The 20,073-nt window shown below is 40.8% G+C and overlaps 2 protein-coding genes across 2 annotated transcripts; both read right to left on the bottom strand.

Annotated features, from left to right (window-relative positions):
* Window positions 1-7,642: 7,642 nt before the first annotated feature.
* aire (autoimmune regulator) lies at window positions 7,643-11,921 on the bottom strand (the record flags this gene model as incomplete). The annotated part of the gene is made up of 13 exons (XM_079285914.1): window positions 11,748-11,921; window positions 11,375-11,549; window positions 10,734-10,880; window positions 10,570-10,635; window positions 10,368-10,490; window positions 10,084-10,208; window positions 9,856-9,977; window positions 9,641-9,710; window positions 9,217-9,345; window positions 8,978-9,096; window positions 8,341-8,422; window positions 8,167-8,241; window positions 7,643-7,726 (listed from the first exon to the last, which is right to left on the bottom strand). Exons 1-13 carry the CDS (start codon window positions 11,892-11,894, stop codon window positions 7,643-7,645), a joined length of 1,464 nt encoding a protein of 487 aa, XP_079142040.1. The 5' UTR covers window positions 11,895-11,921.
* Window positions 11,922-13,276: 1,355 nt separating this feature from the next.
* Window positions 13,277-19,848, bottom strand: rab6bb (RAB6B, member RAS oncogene family b). The gene is made up of 8 exons (XM_079285141.1): window positions 19,688-19,848; window positions 17,148-17,206; window positions 16,389-16,442; window positions 16,046-16,151; window positions 15,787-15,898; window positions 15,612-15,705; window positions 15,229-15,295; window positions 13,277-14,247 (listed from the first exon to the last, which is right to left on the bottom strand). Exons 1-8 carry the CDS (start codon window positions 19,755-19,757, stop codon window positions 14,183-14,185), a joined length of 627 nt encoding a protein of 208 aa, XP_079141267.1. The 5' UTR covers window positions 19,758-19,848; the 3' UTR covers window positions 13,277-14,182.
* Between the last annotated feature and the right edge of the window lie 225 nt (window positions 19,849-20,073).

Genomic DNA, 20,073 nt, shown 5'->3' on the forward strand with positions numbered 1-20,073 from the left:
TGAAAATGTACCGGGGGCTTTCCATGGCCCAGAAACAGTGAGTGTGGACTGGGATGGAGAGTGGTGGGGGGGGGGGGGGGCGAGTGTATAGTCAAGGGTGAGTGGAGGGGTCAGCAGTGTGGCAGCAGTGTGGTAGGGGGTCGGGATGTGATCGGAGGTTGATTTGAGCCCTCATCGCTACGATAAGCATGAAATGTGATTACGATGTTACAGTTTATAGCTGACCAGTGACTAAATGTTAAAAGACGTAATATAGGACAGGTCAATGTTTCACCTTAAATGTATGTCATTATAAGATAGTTACACTTCTGACATGTCGTACATTGAGAACATGCCCTGCTGTTGGCAACACATCTATAATACATACCAGACTGTGCACTCCTACAACTGTCATTCAGTCATTCTGTCATTCAGGCAGTGGCCCCGAGGCTCTGGAATGCTCTGCCTGCAACTCTACGCCTCGCAGATACTGTGGATACTTTTAAAAGCCAGCTAAAAACCCACCTGTTTAGGCTGGCGTTTGTTTAAAAGTAAACCCATGTCCTAGACCTGCTCTTAAAATATGTTTTACATTTTTATTTTATTTTTATTTAATTTAATTTTTATTTTATTCTTTAACATTTCTTATTCACTCTGTGTAGATAATTTATTGACCCTTGAGTCACATTGTGTTTTTTATGCTTTTAAATGTCTGCTCTGTTAAGCACTTTGTGATAGTACTGTCTGTGAAAAGCGCTATATAAATAAAATTCATTCATTCATTCTGATGTTGTGCAATACTCCATGGTTACATTGTGCAATGTTACACACCAATCCATCAAGCTATGAACAGTCACTGCATCCACTCTGCATACTTGACCAAATATCAAGCCAAGTGACTGAACAATACTTTTGAATAACGGGACTTGGATGTGTTATTTGTGTATTTACTCTATCTTATTAATTACTTCCGTTCAATACTAGAGCCCAAACAATACATTGGCATGGCCGATACTATTGATTCATGTTGGCTTGAGTGGGAGGGATCCTAACTCAAGGAAGTTTATTTCAAAAACGCCTTTTCGGCTTCTGTGTTATTGTCAGATTCTATTTGTCTCGCAAATATCAAAATAGTTTTTGATCCTTACTCTTCTTTCATACCTCCTAACATACATGATTTACACATTTAGACACGTCAAAGCATTCTCTCTCCATTCCTTTCTACCTCTTACTTGTTTTTTCTTACATCAATTTTAGACAACTTTTTAAATTTTGATTAAGTTTTTCCTTCATTATTTTGTATTTTCTATGAAACCTAACTTCAATGTTTTCTTATTTTTATTTGCGTCTCTTAAACTAAACATTTTGTTGTTATGTCTTTAATTAAATAAACAATGGAGCCTAATATTGTAGGTGTCTGTTACGTATCTCGAGGGGAGTCGTTTCTGTCCATTATCTTCCAGCTTCGGTGTAACTGCCAGTAACTGATGATGATTCAGCTGTGAGATATGTTAATGGCTTCAACTGAAGGACTGCATGTGTCTGTTGACACATAGAGAGACTATTGTGTCGACTAAAAGAAGGGCATTGTCTTATTTTGCACAGACTGTCTATTTTTAAGGCTCTGGGAGGGGGGGGGGGTGGTATCTATTCTGAGACTAATTCAAGGAGCCACTAATACCAAATGGAAAAAGAAAAAACATTTGACTCGCTTTAAAGTTAATGAACAGTCACATTGTGCATTGAACCAGATAGATGAAGCTGTCAGTTGATCAGCTGTCTGCACTGTATAGATAATATTCTTGGATAGCAGACAGATATAATATCATTGCATCTCTCTCGCTGATTTGGCATTATTTGACCAACAATATTTCCTTATTACATCCTAATTTTATATATTGCATAACACACATTACTGGAACACTTTGCTGACTTTATGACTCCACTTGTGCTACTGTTGCAATGGTTTAGCATGTTAGCATAATGCTACACAGTGGTTTAGCTGCTGTTTCGTAAAATGCTTTGTTTGAGGAAGCTTTCCTGGCTCAATCTTCTGTAAATGATGTAAAATGCATGAAAAAGAAGGACAAACATCTGCTGTACTGATCACAGGGCATGGATCACAGGAGACGATGTTAGCGCTGCTGTCCCAAAGGAAGAATGCAAACACAGAAAAGTGCTTCCAAGAATTCCCAGTTGAGGACATTTCTGGAATGTCCTAACGAGGTTCCTCCGCTGTGTTTACAGTCCCAGCCCAATGGCAACCCTGCAATCTAGCCTGCCAGCGTATCATTATCTGGCCTCCTCACGGGACACAGAGAGAGTTCGAGGAGTTTTCTTCTCCCTAAGCAAAGCTTTGGATGTTTGTCTTCAGAGCGGACCGTGTTGCTCTAAACAGCAGGGGAAAGACAGAGACAAGAGAAGACCACAGACAGTGACGTCATGAGCTTTAATGAATTGCGGTAAATCACATCAAATTAGTGATGTCTAGACAAATAAACAGATGCTGGGTAGCCGCTGTCATGCCAGATTAATCTTGCTGCATTGCAGTTACTCAGTGTCTTAGTTCTTGGCTGCGCGGTGCAAAATAAAAGGCATTATTTCATTGTAAAGCCAAGCAAAGTGATGATTTTGACTCATACCTCATGTCGGGTTACAGATTGAGCATCATTCACATTAGGAAAGAACAACTGACCCTTGAATTTGACTAAAAGTGGAAACTTCATGTCGGGAGAGAGAAGAGGGTAAATGTTTCTTGGCAGAATGGGAAAACCATGTGACACAGCTGTGTTGGTGGTGTGTGTGTGTGTGTGTGTGTGTGTGTGTGTGTGTGTGTGTGTGTGTGTGTGTGTGTGTGTGTGTGTGTGTTGGCAGTGGGTTCACCCCCAGCAAACAGTATGTTGTGATCTACTTCAGTGAGATCAGAAACACAAATAAGAACTCAACAGACCACTCTTAGGTAACACGGGAATGTTGGACCTGGACCATCTCACCAGATCAAACCGCCTCAGAGTGATCTATGTAACTGGATTGTTATTGTTCATGAAATAATGTGTAAACAGCGTTGTATCTTATATAGCATTTGTTCGACTGCTTTATATACTGTTGGGTATTTTCACCTAAAACAATGTGTCATATTTTGTGAATTTGATAATCTGCAATATTATTTGATGAACTTACCTGCCAAGTAACAAGCAACTAAAGCTGTTAAATAAATGCAGGTGTTGGGTTGAACTACTGCATATATTAAATCAAATATTATTTATTAAGACAAAACAACACAATAACTCAAAACCCTGTACAAAAGATAGCTCTACGTATTATTATCACCATTCAATAAAGCAACTAAACCAGCAATAGAAGTGGGTTGGATGGGAAAGTGATCTTTTGAGAGCAATACAAGTCCTGTATTCTGTATAAAGTGACAAGAAAAACGACCCTTGAATGACCTCATCTGAGGTTTTTATGCAGGCTGCATTTCAGTGATGAACATATTTCACAAATTTTGAACATATTATGTAAAAGTAATCGAAAAGAGTGCAAGAATTTTATTGTAATCAAACTTTGAATATTCAAAAAGAGCATCAACTCGTGAATAAATGCAAATAAAACTTCCAGTTTGTTTTAGTACCATGTGCTCTTATTACTCAGAGACGTTACACATTCTGCTGTGAAACTTGTGCTTGGCAATGGAGGGCCTCGCGCAGTTTCCTGCCCACAACAATGATAAGAATAAAGAGCTGAGGGCCTTGACTGGAAGTGGTGCAGGCTTCACCTCACTAAAAAGCCTGAGCCCATCGGTGGCCCAGCAGGAACACAAGCTGGACAGCCGCCCGCACTTATAGAATGCCAAAGAATGTGAGGAGAGGATGCCCAAAGCGTGGGAATTTCACCTATCATAGTTTTCCAAAGACTTCCAGGCCTGTGACCAACAGAGTCGTAACAGGATGTGTGTGGGTGTGTGTTCGAGGAATGTAACCTTCACACTGACAAAACGGAGTGTTCATATGCGTCTCACTAATGTTATTCTAACTCTCGCTTTGTCACTTTCCAAACATTTAACTGTCATCTGAGGAACACTCAGTCTCCCAAAATAAATGTAAAAGGTATTCATTAGTCTGATGAAACATTGAGAAACATACACGTTACGGGAAACAAACTAGGTTGTCATGTGAAGAGTATTTCATTTCCATACGAATAACGATTCACAATATTTACAGCGGGGGCGGGGGCGGGGGGGGGGGGCTTCTTGGACCAGTTTCTAGGCGGGTTTTGTTACCATTGGACAGAGCCAGGCTCACTGTTGCTGTTTCCCCATTTCCACTCTTTATGCTAAGATAAGCTAACCGCTGACAGCTAACTGCTAACTAACAGCTGTGTTCATCTAACTCTTGGAAAGAAAGCGAGAAGCCGTCATTTCTCAAAATGTCAACCTATTTCTTTAAAAGAGCCACAGGCGAGAGGGTGCACAAGATCGCTGAGGCCTTACACAAGACATTACTAATACTCTTGATAAACTCTGTGACGTGTCTGCCTCATTAGACATCATATAGGAATGCAGTGCGGCGGAAAATGAGACATTTCAGATTAGAAGATATGTTGCAACGGAGATGATGAGCAAGAATCAGGCCTAAAGCAAACTTTATAGTTATACCAAATGTCTTTGTGATTACACACAACATTGTTTGCACTCAGACTCAAATTTATTTTTTCATCATATTTCAAAAGATCGACGGAAAGCAGCAGTTCACAGAAAAGGAGTCATGTGGCATTTATAGTCGGTGTGAAGATCTTTGACTTACATTGGTAATACAAGAATGGAGAAATATTGAACTGCAAATAAAAGTCCTGCATTCATGATCATTTAAAAGTAAAAGTTATTCTGCTGAGACAGCAGAATGGCCCATTTCAGAGTGTTACTTCATTGGTATTGCTGATACATCGATGTGTTTGCAGCATTTTAAGTCTTAAAATACAGTATTTCCCACTGGGATGTAACAACGTAGAATCAAAAAGTAGCTACAATGATCGAGTACAGTAGAGGACGAGCATTTCTAAATTGAGTGAAGTAATTGAGTAAACGTTATTACTTCCCAGGACTGCTCTATAAGATAACCTTCATTAAAACATGTTTATTTATTTTGGAAATAGTTGTATCAAATTATTTGTGTTCTGGTAAAATATGGGTAACTCCTACTTCTCTACAAACACGCCCCTTGTTTTGCAAGAGGAAATACTTTCTCTTATCACATTGTGACGGTTGCTGGAGTTGAGTGAAATACAGTGCAGTGATGGATGCGTGTTTCACTACATCCATCACAGATGGATGCCACCTAGCGGTGAGAAGATGTTTGCCTCTTTTTCCTTCTGAATAGAGAAGGTTTTCCATGTGTTCTCTCACGTGGTATGCAACTAGAACAAGAAAGCTGTGTGATAGTGAAGCAGGAGTCATGATTAAAACCTTCACAGTAAAGGAAATCAGATGTTCATGCAAAATATATAACCCCTCAGCCAGAATGACAAAAAACATTATGACTGCAATTTGGACACAAATCTGTGTGTAGTGCCAACTTCCTGATAATTACGCACACTTTGACACCAACTTATGTCGGCTTTATTTTTCTCATTGCATCTCCCTCGTGTCTTTGCAAATAGACAAAGAAGAGTCTCTCTGTGAGTGCTGTTGCCTTCCCTGCGAGGACACAGAGCCCTCAAGTATGCAGGATGTTTCATGAACCATTTAGAAAGTGGATTCATAAACAAACAGAAACACACTTGCACAGAAACACACACACACACACACACACACACACACACTGGAACATGTTTCTCATCCTCTCTTTTGGGCCTGCAGGAGCTGAGAGCCATGGCAACCAAATACCGAGGGGAGAAAAATCTGCCTGGCCGAGCTCCATCCCTCTGGCAGTCATGCAAAAACTCTTGAATCCCATGACAAAAACAACATTCCACATCTAAGTGATAGTCTTCAAGGAATTCCTGTTAAACAGAGGCATTTCTCAGCATGCGTACCTCATCAAATTGAAACCATCTGGTGTAACGTGTGAATGCAAATTCTTCTACAGATCCACGCAGTCAGAGGGACCCTTCATTTGTCTTTGTGCACATGTGGAAGTTTGCATTGTCTCTTTTATGATGAGACACTGGTGTTCTCTGACAGGGTGTTACAGCCTGGGTCCTGATCTCAAACTGTTAACCAGTGAGTATACCATCTCCTCCAACACTGCCTTCTACGAGATACAAACACATTCACTCGCACAACAACAACTAAGGCATATGAAATGCATGTTTGTTTGGTCAAGTGAGTAAAAGTTAAAAAGAGATGTCCCAGGTCCACTGTAGACATCAGTGCTGACCCCATCTCCTACACAATTAGTCATGCTGTGATGCTTCACAAAGCGGTAGGACATTTAGACACCTTTTAAAATAGGATGGGGAGACAAGGATGGGGGAAAAATACCTAAAGTTGCTACACATTCACAATGTCCTTTGGTACAAGCATTGCAGCAACACTGGTAACGCAGGCCACCCCATCAACTAAAGCATGCCCTGCATTGTCATAGACTATAAGAAGTGGACGTAGTGACCGCGACGTCACACGTTGGCTTGTGGACTGCCGTTTTAAAGCCTAGAGTTCTGCATTTTGGCTGTCACCATCTTGTTTTTCTGCAACCAGATGTAAGAGGGTGCAGCTAAGTACAACCGAACGCTGAATAAGACATTTTTAGCCGACCAAAAATGAACTTTCATGAACTGAAAACACACTTTGAAAGGGTTAAAGTTGTAGACGAAAACACAGCTCCAAGACCGCACAACTCCATGGTACTGGCCTGTCAATCACAATTTACTAAATAAGCATCATGCTGTGTTGAAAAAGACTTGAAACCAGCGATTCAGATCATAAACTGATGGTCATAATATTTGGTGAGATAATAAATCAAGTGAGAAGTAGACACATTTTCTCATAGAGTTATTTTCGCAACCAGATGAGTTGTTCCATGATGGCCAGTAGAGAGAACGCAAGTTTAAGACACTTCTGCATTGGCTTCACTTTTTAGAAACGGAGGTTGTGCACAATCAATATTAATATATGCAGTAATGTCTTGTAGGACCTGTAACGGGTTCGTTTGGTCGTTACGGTTAGACGTCCCTTGGTTTATGTCATAAAAAAAAATAGTTTTTTTAATTGAAAAGATGTACCTCGTGTGTTGCTGCTAGAAAATCAGCAATGACACTGGCCGTGGTCGAAACATTTTACTCATCTGTGGATGAATTTGGATATTCTTTTTAAAAAATCCACAGATTTCAATTCAAACCAATCCAACTACAGCTTTATGTGCCACAATTGTGTATTTTAGTCCGTTATCGTTTTTGTTATCACATGAACTCACATTCATCTCAGCACATTTTCAAATCCGCAGTTTGAAAATGTGCAAAGTTTTCACTTTAAATATAAAGAAATGTTACAATATTAAAACAAATAAAATCATGTTGTAGCTCAAATAAACGGCAGGAAACAAGAAAATAATATTTACTATGTCCAGTAATCTCCTTTTAATTAGCTATGTTCACGTCATCATTTATACTTGATACAGCATGAGTTCAAACTGTGAGAGATCATACTTGAGTGCAGATCGTCTGTCTGTCACTTGTAGCATCCTTGAGAGTCTGGAAGAGGCCGAGAGATGTTGTGGAAAGCCCACTGCAAGATGCCGTCAATGGAGCCCTGCTGAGAAACAAACACAGCCGGATCAATTGTTGAGCAAAAGAGCGAAACCTGGTGACATCATTCGGCGCAAGTGTACGGTATGATGTCAGTGACACCGCTTTTAACTGTCTTTAGCTTCTACAAACAACAGACGTAAATGTTTATTTAAAACACTGTGGTACCTAAGACGTTTCCTGATTTCTTTCCTATTTGTCATTCATATTCTTTATAATGTGGTAACATTTTCATTTAGATACAGAGGCACTCCTTTGTGGAAATCCAACCGAGACTACAGCTCAAACACGACCACGACACATCACTAATTGATGAATCCTCATTTTACCATGACAACTCATTCCCTGTCTGTGTGATAAAAAAACTGCAGCCTCCTTTTGTCTGACATGTTATTTTCACATGATGTCTACATCTGTGTTATCGACACGTAACTGAGCCTCACTCACGTCTCCCAGGAGGGAGTCCAGTTCCTCTTTATGGAGGACGGGCTCAGGGACGGAGGAGTACTGATCATGAACGAGCTGCAGACACACGCACACACACACACACACAAGAGATTACATAGATTACGCTCCATCATATTCAGGCAATGAAGATGTATATCTCATCTGCAGACACACCTGTAAGCATCTGGATGATTCAGCCTCCGTCTCATCGGAGCCTCCCCAGGGCCGGGAGCAGGACGAGCAGATGGATCTCCCTCTAACGAACGCAAGCGCACCGTGAGTGAGTCAGGCTGTTGTCTGTGGTGTATAATGTTACTATCAAATCAATATGTGACTTCCAACACTCAGGAGGATTACAGAGGAAGGTTTGATGTTCTACTAAACATGCTAAAGGAAGTCTTAATCTCATCAATGTGTCACAGAGAAACACTGAGAATTGCAGTCAATAAGTGGTGATAGCATAAGATCATCGCCTGCATTTACACAGGTTTCATATGTCATCCGTATCTCTGCTAGCATTTCAAAGAATCATTGATTTTCATTGACAATATTATGCCGCAAACCCTGCTGCACTCTTCACAACCCATTAGTCACCATTAGCTAGGCAATAATCACACCCTTAATGCACATCGATGATCAATAGTAACACAAACAGGAATCCAGAGAAAGGTCTTTGCCATGTTCAAACTAATGCATGCATGATTCCACCGAGGCTGAGATTAGAATTGGTCAAGCTTGTGGGAAGTATACACGTCGTCTTCTGATGACGTCATAGTACAGCGATAGAGGAAGTGAGGAGTGGATGTCTTACTTGGGGAAGTGGCAGTGAATGTGGAAGGGCTGGAAACACTGGAGGCAGTGAGTCAGGTCTCCTTCTATGTGGCAAACACCACACACCTCCGTCACACTGAGCAGCTCTCCGCCGGAGCACTGGATACACAATTTATACATTTTAGCAAACAGGACTGTATTTGCAAGTATACAGCAACACAAAATTAAAATATGCGACAAAGTATGAAGACTGCACCAAACAGAACAACAAGTCTTTACCTGGTTTCTGAGCTCATTGATAGAAGCTGTGGCACTAGTGAGAGGCGAGGAGGATGAGAGCGGGCAGAAGAAGGCGAGGTCTACGATGGAGTTGCTTGAGCTCGCGCTTGTTTGCTGGGCATTGAGTGGCTGTGACATAAAACATTATGACCATGAGCAATACCAGAAAATTCAGGGCAAAAACCCTGCAAACTACAACCTGATTCTCAGACATGACTGTTTAAATTGTATCGTCCGATCATGGAGACTTAGAGAGGAGCAAGGGGAGCAACATCCAACGATAAAAACATTGAAATTACTGGAAATGTGAGGTTTGATACAGGAAGACGCCTTTGTTCCTCAGTAAGTAATACATCATTAACCATTCTTTTCACAGGAAAATTTAACATAAAATGTACAGTCTATGTAAACATCAGATACTTACCTGTAAAGGTATTTTGGCATTCTCTCTTTTCACTCTGTTTCCAAAGCACCATTCACATCGCCAAGTGCCACTGCAGATAAACAATATGTGACGTTAAAACCTTCTTTTCAGAGCAAGAGTTGAAAAAACACGGCCTCCCTGAACACATAAACGAGCTAATATATAAAAGTAACTACACACAGATAGGGCTGTGGTTCAAATCTGTTATTTTTCACCTTGGTATGGATGTGAGTGGAGGGTCCAGGCAGGTCAGATGAAAAGCTCGAGGACAGCCATCGCAACAAATCAGCTCCCCTCCGTCCTTACACACTGCACACTCATCATCATTATATTGAACCTACACTCTCAGAAATACAGAACATACTCACGTAAATGTACACACCTTCGAAAGGAAAGACTGAGTGACAGAGTGTGAAAGAGTGGACGCTGAGTGGATCCTCTACCATGCCCGTGGTTGTCTCCCCCTTGTGGTGAAACACGTTATGAACAGCTTTGGACTCGGATGGTCCATTTATCTCCTCCGTCTGACCACAGGATAAAAACTCCCCATCAACTTTTCTGGCACTTCCTATTGAATAACAAAGACTTCAAATATTTTCCACAGAAGTAACCTTATATTAATTTCTCTAAATGAGTTCTTGATTCAAATATTCACATTTGATGTCCTATTGATGCTGGGCAGTTGTATTGATATCCGTTAAAACCATTAAAAAAAGCAGTGGCCTACCATCTGAGCCCAACATCTGTTTGCTGTGGATCTTCTCTGTGGATTCCTGGTTGACTGGCGGCTCAGTTAAGGAGGAAGACAGCACGACTGGTCTCTGGACTGAAGACGACACCGCCTGAACACCTGTGGCAGAACAAGGTTTGAAGGTTTTACAACAATACATCATTGTCTGTATATATGTTGGAATATAATTTGTAATTACTGTTTCCAGATGTTAGCTGTGGGGCTGCAGCTTCATTCTTCACTCTGTACAGCCTCACTTTACCCCCTGGGGAAAATATATATCATCAGAAGTTTATTTAGTTTCGTCTTTTAAGGTTTTTTGGTAGACGACACAGTCAGAAGAGATGTATTATGGGAAATAACCTGGTCCGTCACTTGTCTTGGCGTGATACTGTGGAGGCAGATTGTGTGAGTTTGTCTCTCTCTCCCCGTGGCTCCTCTTCTTGATGTGAGGAGTTTTATGGCCTCCAGAGGATCTCTTCTCTGCTCTGGAACCTGCAGCGTCCAGTCCTGTCAACAAAATGTCAACAAATGACAGAATAATAAAGACTTAACGCTATGAAATTGTTCTTAATCTCATAATTGTAGATTTAGATTTGTTCTGAAAGTACAGGGAGAATAGGTAACAACTGGGATGGGAAATGGAAGAAAATTACTTTCTACAGATTTACAAACTCTTAACTGTTCCAAAAATGTAAAATAACAGAAATTGTATTATGAAATTCATTATTTGTCTTTTCTTGAGCTTACAGAAACAAATTTAAACGTGTAGATTTCTATACCATGTATCAATATGGGTTTTATTTCACTTTAGTAGCATATTTATTAATGATAAACGTGGCTGAAAAATCAATTAAATGAGGGATTACATAGAGACGTATAAGGAAAATGGACAGTACCCTCCTCATCTGGACCCAGAAAATACATTGTAATCAAGTTGAAATGATTAAACAGACACACTATATACATTTGACAAATGTTTCGGTGAAACTTAGAATACACACTCGAGTGCAGCTTAGTGAGCAGCGTCTGCAGCTTGGGGTAGCTGTCCAGGTTGTAGTCTTTGGACAAATTGCTCCAGAAAGCCTGGATGGTGGATCTGCTCTGCGCCAGGACCCAGGACAGGAGGGAGTACATGGCCTTGTGGATCCCTTCTTTGCCTTCCTTCTCCAGGGTGTCCTATGAAAACAACAAAAGGTACGTGACCTCTGAACTTTGAATAAAACCATATATATTCCTGCAAATACATGTCATAATCTATGTAGGCGTTCCAGGATTGTGATCTGAATTGCTTTGTGGCCAACAGGAGGATTATGAAATGAAAAAAGGTCTGAAGAAAATAAACTCTGAATTCAGATTTCCATATTTTGTTCTTACCTTCAATAGTTGGTCGGTGATGATGTTTTTGTCCACCAAACCGTAAACGAGAGGGAAAGGGTCATCTACAGCCATGGCGATATCGGTCCGCAGCTCCCTCAGCAGAGAGCGATGGTTTGTGTCCCGAAAAGGTCCCGTTCTGGACATGATCCGCTTTGAGTGTAAATGAGATCCAAAGTGATCCAGACCTCACAGGACCCGAGATCATACAAGAGGTACTCTAGAGGGAAGAGGTGTGTCCTTCTCAGAGAAGCACATCCTGTTTTTAATGCTGATATTGAATCATTTGTATTTGAAACTATATGTCATGTTCTTTTATATATGTAATCCAGTGATTCTGTTTTTGATATGTACATATATATCACTATACTGTACACTGTATATGTACACTGATGCCACTCATTTTGACCGGCTAAAGTTTTCAGAAACTCCACATTGAAGGTCTCACCCTTGAGGGAAATCCAACCAAAGCCGCCCTCGACCTCTTGTCTCTGTGGAGTTCATGTGTCCACTAACAGCACTAACTGTCTCTGTCCGCCTGATGATCCTCAGGGGGATCGAATGACGGGCTGTCCATCTAGGGAAATACCTGTCCTCTTGCACGAGGAGGGCCGAGTGTAAACGACCTGAAAACGTCACAGTGACAGTTTCCTTCTTAAAAGGTTCTTTCCACCACTACTTCCCCTTGACTATCAGGTTTTCAGACACTGTCTCACCGCGGGGAACTCAGGATCAGTGCGATAATTATCGCTGTGCAATAGGCATGAGAAAATGAACACTGTAAACAATGAACTGATTGACGGATTGATTATATGGTTACTTGTACACTCTAAAAGTACACTCTAAAAAAGACGAATACAAACTAAATAGAAATAAAACCCAGCACACACATAGCTGGATTATACATTGCCAGTATAGGTGTGACGTGAGCGTGAATGGTTGTCTGTCTCTATCTGCCAGCCCTGCGATAGTCTGGTGACCTGTTCACGGTGAAGCCTGCCTTCGCCCAATGTCAGCTGGAGGCTCGAGCCCCAACGCGAGCCTGAACAGGATCAGCGTTTAAAGATAGTGGATGGATGGATACACATAGGTAGTGCTGATGCTAAACGCCAGTGTACACATATCACAGCGTCCTGCCTCTTGTTGTGTATTATTCGGTCAACTCAAAGTTTTTTAAATGAGGTTTGAAGATGGTTAAAAACATACACCTTATGGAATTACGTGTTTAACATTTTCCAACAATATGAGCCAATACATTTTCTGACAAGGACTTAAAAAAATGTGACTGGTGATGTGGTTGAAGACATAAAAGCAGCTGGCCTTCTCTATTTGTCTTTGTTGATTGTTAATGCTACAGGGATGTAAGAAGTAACATGTTTGGAAGTAAAACCGGGAGAAAAGATTGAACAGATTAGACCATTTTGCTAACATGTAAGTGTTGATGTTTAGGAGAGTGAAGCCCTTTAATCTGTAATTTATTAATCATTTAACATTATTACATTATTCATACTAGTGAACAAGGACCACTTCTACAGAGGGACGTTCACAACATACATATTACATTATTATATACAGTGCAGTGCATTACAGTGGATGGTTATATGTGTATTACCGGGATGGAGGGAAGGAGAGACTGGGAAGGAGAGAGGGTCTGAGGGAAACAGGGAAAGGGAGAAGGGTGGTTGGAGGGAGCGGGAGTTGTGATAGTAAGTTGTGTTTTATTACTTCTTCTTTTTTCAACCACAGTACAGTTTGTTCTAAAAAAAAGTTAAACCCATAGAGAGATAGAGTGCCACATTTTCACAGCTACTGTTAGGTGAACCTACTGAAAGTTGACTCTTGTGGGAATATCAACTGAGATACATTTTGTCATGAGATGCTATAGAGAGATGCTATAAAACAATCTAAGATCGTCAACCTCCTTCCAGAGTGCGGAGACCCTGACGGGCAGGCCAAAGGTCAAAGATCAGATCAACGTGCATGCGTGCTGCAGACATTCAAACGTGTTCGGCCATCTACAAAAATGGCCGACCCCCCCCCCCCCCCCCCCCACTATTTCTTCCTTCTATGTTTAGGCATCGTTTTTGGTGCTTTCCCTTTTTATATATAAAAAATACAAAACATAACAGCGAAAAGAATTCCGTTGGTTGTCCCGCTTTTCTCCTTTTTCATTCTTCCAAAACTGTTTTTTTGCTCGTTTTCATTTCAACATTTGGTTGTTTTTTCCCCCCCTTTTCTCCTCCAGTCACTTACATATTGACAAAGTATACAATATTTTACAACTGAACAAGAATGAAAGGTAACATTTGATTTGTCCAATCAGATACAAGGCCCGCATCCTATATCCAATTGGAGAAGTCAACTGGAAGCTAGCCAGTAGTAAGCAACACAACAAGCCTATGGTGTGAAGGGAGCTGTCCGATTTCAGCTCTGCATTAACATGAGCACCCTGCCTCGGGCACAGTGGGCTCTACTGGTTTGTCCAGCTTGATGTCGATCACTGGGAATTGTCCAGTTAAGAAAGAGTCCGGTGGTTGAGGAGAAAAAGTCAAATATTATAAACTGACATGTCACGGTTAAATGGGTAATACTGTAAATTAAAATGACTAGTTACAGTGTAAATAGCTTGGACATGCAGGTCATCAATGAAATACTTGCTGGGCACTTTTCCTCAGTAAAAATAAAAATGTTACATTGTATGTTATTGCAGTATTTAATCATCATATTAAAATCATACACACAACTATTTTGTGGCCACAGCTTAGCCTTTTGTTCCCAATAACGAAAAAAAAGAACAAAAGGCTCACAATAGTAATTATAAGAGAACTGTACTGTATTTTTCGCAATGAATCTATGTTGCCCCATGAGCAGTCTTGTTACGGGTTAATAATATTACTTAACCCGTAACTATGAAACAGATACTCAGTATATAATAAAAATACTGACTTTACAGTGCAATTTACTTCCGGTACCTCTCAAACACAATGTTCCCTAACCTCTTTCCTAGTATATATTTGTCTGGTGTAAGTACCCAGAAAGTATTTTATTGATATGTGCTAAATAGTTACACTGTAATTTTCAAATGAAATCTAAAGTCAAATGCCTTAATTATAAAACAGGTCGAGTAATAGAATGTTGAAGTTCAATTTCATATATTTCTCTGAACTAATTCACGTATATTGATAAGTATTTCTCTTTTCAATCAGTCATCCATCCTCCACCACACATCCTCGGTGTATGTCACTTCCCAGACGTCCCACTATGTGGTGCTATACTGTGCTTCCACACAATACCTTCCTGGCTCTGTGCATTTCCTCTCTACGAAGCAAAAAAAGGTTGAATAGCTGATGCCTCAGTAGACAGTGGGCCGGGCGGCCTCTTTGTACTAGAGCCAACAACCACTAAGAGATTAAAAATAAGATGTCTATTTCTTGGCTGTGTGGCTCACGGCACAGCGAGTCACAGTGGCTGTAAAGGATACTGCCTTCAGGATTTGCATCGTCCAAGCTCTCCATTCCAGGTAAGGCTGCTGCAACACGGCGAAACAGCTAGGAGGAGAGAAAAAGGAGGAGGGTGGAGATGAAAGGAGAGGAGGGAGAGTTAGGGATCAGAAAAGATTTATTTTAAAAAAAAAATGAAAAATTGGGGTAGAGCATGCAAAAGAGGATATCAAGGGTAGGAGGGTTGAACATGGATGTGCACACTATCCACCCCCCTTGTTACTAATTTTCCCACATATTTCCACTTCGAATGTTTTAAGTATTCACGTTGGTGACTCGATCACCAACACACAGGAATGGCAGAAAAGCTGGGAGCAACCGACGCCCAACATGCTGTGAAATGTGGTGACGCTGCAGGGATCACCTGTTTGACATTGCAGCCTGTCTTGGCACTGGTCTCGATGAACATGACGTTCAGCTCTTTGGCTCTCTGCTCTCCTTCCTCAATCATGATTTGCCTGCAGGAAAATCAGGCCAGGCTCAGAATCACGACGTCGACGGATCGTTTATTTATTGCTTTGAACAACACTGTAGCTCACCTCTTCTCTTCCAGATCTGTTTTGTTGCCGACTAGCATGATGATGACATCACTTCCTCTCTCTGTCCTGACATCATCGATCCATTTGCAGGTCTGCTGGAATGAGTTGACATCTGTGGAGCCCAGACTCTTATATTAAATCTCATTGTTTGTTTGTGTCAGCTGTGTTAAAGTCGCATGTACAAATAGAGCTTCTTTACTTTTTACAGGTGAAAACATACAATCCATACATGCTCACGGGTAAATTAGCACTCTCTCACTTGTAATGTCATAGACGACCACAGCTACTGTAGAGTCTCGAATGTAGCTGGGGATGAGACTCCTGAAGCGCTCCTGTCCAGCAGTATCCCATAGCTGCAGCCTTACCTGCATTTACACACACAAACACACACACAAACACACACACACACACACCTTTCAGCAGCTGCTTTAACATGAACCATCACACAGACTATACAGATGTAAGGCCTCGTAAGTACACATTCAAAAGGGTGGGATACTTTGGATGTTGACTGGCTAAAACAAGACCAAGTACAAATAAATACATTCATCTTTACACGAGGAACTACATGTGAACTTTAAATGACAATCAAGGCTTCCTACTGTTCGGTCTTCCAGGTACATTGTCTTCGATAGGAAGTCTATTCCAATGGTAGCCTGCAGCGGAGAAAGAACAAAAGGAGGGGGGAGAACAATCAGTATTACGCAGACTTTAAAAGCTAAATGTCCTCTGCTCCGTCTGTTGTTCCTCGCAGATTGACCGTTGTTTAATTCAATGAAGGAAAACACAAAAAGCTGTTAAGTTTAAAAAAAAGAAAAAACGGCCAATAAGCACGGAAATTGAATCAGACTGAAAAACGAATTTCATTTGTATTGCCCTCAGGGCTCAATCATTCACACTTGTTATGTATCTAACTTCTAAGAAAGGCAAGGGACATAATAATCTGTATTCTCTGTAATATTGCCAATACTAACGTTTCCTTTTGATAAATGCATTGATAACATTCTTAATTAACTTGTTTTATCTAGACCCTGGTTTGTCATTTGTAAATCAAGCTGGCATTTCTGGCCAAAAACAAACATTGTTGTAACATTAATCAGTTGGAAGTCTGCCGTACCATAGAAGGCTTATTACATTGTAATAACCCACACTGTGATTAGCCCCATTATTCCATTTATTCAAATCTAACATCAGTGGACGATTCGTGAAAACATTGTTAATAAATTTAGTTTATACAAGGAGAACTGCCCCACCATGACTTATTCAGTACAGCTATTGACCATAGCCAGTCAGTGTTCAATTATTCTATGTAAGTGTATGTTTTCTGATGTTTTTGGTTCTGGATCCGGATCGAGTCTCACCTGATACGTATTGTCGAAACTGTCATACATGAATCTAGTGATGAGAGATGTTTTCCCCACTAGAAGAGAGAACAGAGGTTGGTTTTTAGAATCGGTGTTAGTTCATATCATAAAGCATCGTAAATAATATTTCAATATTATTATATGAAAATGGATGTCCGTTGTGTTCCTCGGTGTGGCAAAATGAATGCATATAACATTCAACCACAGCCACTGTAAGCATCACTATCAAACTATAAAAGAGGAGAAAGCATTACATTGAAACAAAAACCATAAGTCATCTCATTTACCTTAGAATCTGCCTGATCATTCAGTGCAACTGTCCTCACACGACAACATTGTCCAAGAAAGAAAAGGAACTCAAAAAAACTTCAAAATACAATTCTTTTCTCTTCCGCGGCAAGAAAATACATTGTACATTTTCTGTTCTAAGGGGACAGATCAGACATGTAAAATATGATTTTAAAGACATAGAAATAGATTAACATCAGTATTTGATATGGATTTGGTGAAAGCGTGAATAGTTTTCAAAAACAACCTCATTTTTTCACATTGCTGGAACTGTGTAGATGTTACTCACTATCAAACCAATGTGAAAGAAACGTCAATAATGGGAAATTAACTGATTTGATCGACGATGTGTCAAGAAATCGTGGAAAATGTCGGTCAAAAGTGGTCAAAATTTCTTGTTTATACTGACACGAAACCGAGAAAAGCAGAAAAGTCTCACATTGCAGAAGCTGCACCCTCAGGATATTTAACAGTTTTCCTCAATTTCATGATTTGAACGATTCGTCGCTACCAAATTACTTTTATTGGCATTATTATCGTATGATTGTTTGTGTTTTGTATGTATTTTCTTGTTGAGTTTTGTGTATTTGTATTAAAGCACGTCTACAGAGGGGCACTGCAAACCTGATAAGGCTATGAATGCTGTGGCATTCATCTACGCTATATATGTACTTGTTCCTATAGATGTAAACATATATATATATATATATATATGTAAATAGTGGTAGATTTATTTACTGTTGACCAACTGATCGATAGATTAAGTCATTGTTTCAGTTCTATTCGCTTTTATTCTCTATTCTTTCGTTTATTGTGGTGAGGGGAGAATGCCAGTAAAGAACAAAAAGGGAAAAAAGTGATCACTGATCACGAAAAATGAACGAGTCCTCTTGAAGCAGACAGATCCAAAACATACTTAGTCGCATGCAAAAGCTGGGTGGGGACTTCCCAAGAGGATCAAGGTGAGCCTTGTGAGCTGGATTATTATTTACATCCCACCCAACAGCGTCTCTAACATAATTTTGCGTCACATCTATACAGAAGTGAGGACTGGACTTTTCCAGCAGGCCCCCGGGCTCTAACGCAGAGTCTCTCTCTGCAAACAGCAGTAGTTTTGAAGCCAGCGATGGGCAGTGGCCACACCAGGCCTCGATTCAGCACCATGGACAGTAACATTGCAGTGCAGGCCACACAAACACACAAGGAGGCTTGTAGTCGACACACAGCCTCCTCGCAAGCAGCACTCTCACACACACACACACACACACACACACACACACACACACACACACACACACACACACACACACACACACACACGCACACACACTGGGGCACCACAATGTAAGACACAAACAGCAGTCAAGCTGTTGTCATATCAGGTCTAATAATGTGCATCCTGCTGCTGTATTTTATGGGATAGGTGCTGCTCTGCTGCCACTCTGGATGTCTGAACACGTATTCAGGCAGCTTCACAGCGCTAAACCATTATCGATCAGCACCTCCCAAATCTGTGCCATCACATCAAATCACACACACATACACACAATAATTCCCACCCTGAATAGATGGCTTATTGAACAAATAGTATAATGTTGTGGCGCTGTCAAGCCCGTTATAATTGTGTTATTTGCGGCACCGAACCTGAGACTGCGAGGTTTACGGATGCTACAGATATCGCCAGCCTAGGGTGTGTCCCGAACTGACACATGGGGGACTGTTTATTATCTTCTCTAAATAGATAAATAAAAAACAGGAGAGGTGTAGGAATATATGACACAAGTGTCATGTAATGGAATACGGATTGTTCATGTTGTAGAAATAATAAAGCGGTTATCTGAAAACAGGCTGAGCATATTTGTCGGTCACTGCAGCATCAAAACATCCGAATTCAAATCGCCTGCTCCGATGCGAATTGTGGCCATTTGCGACAACTCGACAATCCTCGAGGATATTCAGCACAATTAGCAGTTGTTTTGAAGTGATCATGAAGGCTATATTTAATCCAAGAGTGAGATTAATATGCATGCGGGGTATTTTTTTCTTCTTCTTCGGTTAATAAGATCGTCTACAGTCACAGATTGTGCCAAAAAAGTGCATGGGCGTCATATTACCCAAAGCCAGTCGGCCACATCTTCGAGATTCAGCAAAAACACTTTGAAAACAACAAGGATTACATACATGGCCTACTATACGCATGTTTAGCATAAGGGGAGGATAAGATCGAACCTCCCCAAGATTTGACTCACCGCTCTGCTCGCCCAAAAATACGAGTTTAAATTTCCTCAGGGGGTTCCCCAAATCTCCTCCAGCGGACATGGTGGCAGATCGAGAGCGCAACTTGGATTATTTTTATATGTTCTTGTCGCTCTGCGTCTCCTACGGTTGTGGGTGCGCAGGGGGATCCTCCTCTCCTCACAGAATGATGGGAATGCAGCTCAGCATCCCTCCTGTCAATTCAGGGAGCCTGTGCGCCTGCGCGACCTCACCTATTTCAATCCGTCACCTTTCTACAGGAAACGAAACGACACTGTGTTTTTTATGCAGATAAAAGATGATAAAACATAATACATACATGTGAAGAAATATGCGTTTGTTTCCAGTGAAAGCAGACAACAGGAAGTGAAACCAGTGG

Source organism: Melanostigma gelatinosum (genome assembly GCF_949748355.1).
Source record: "Melanostigma gelatinosum genome assembly, chromosome: 15".
Classification (NCBI taxonomy): Eukaryota; Metazoa; Chordata; class Actinopteri; order Perciformes; family Zoarcidae; genus Melanostigma; species Melanostigma gelatinosum.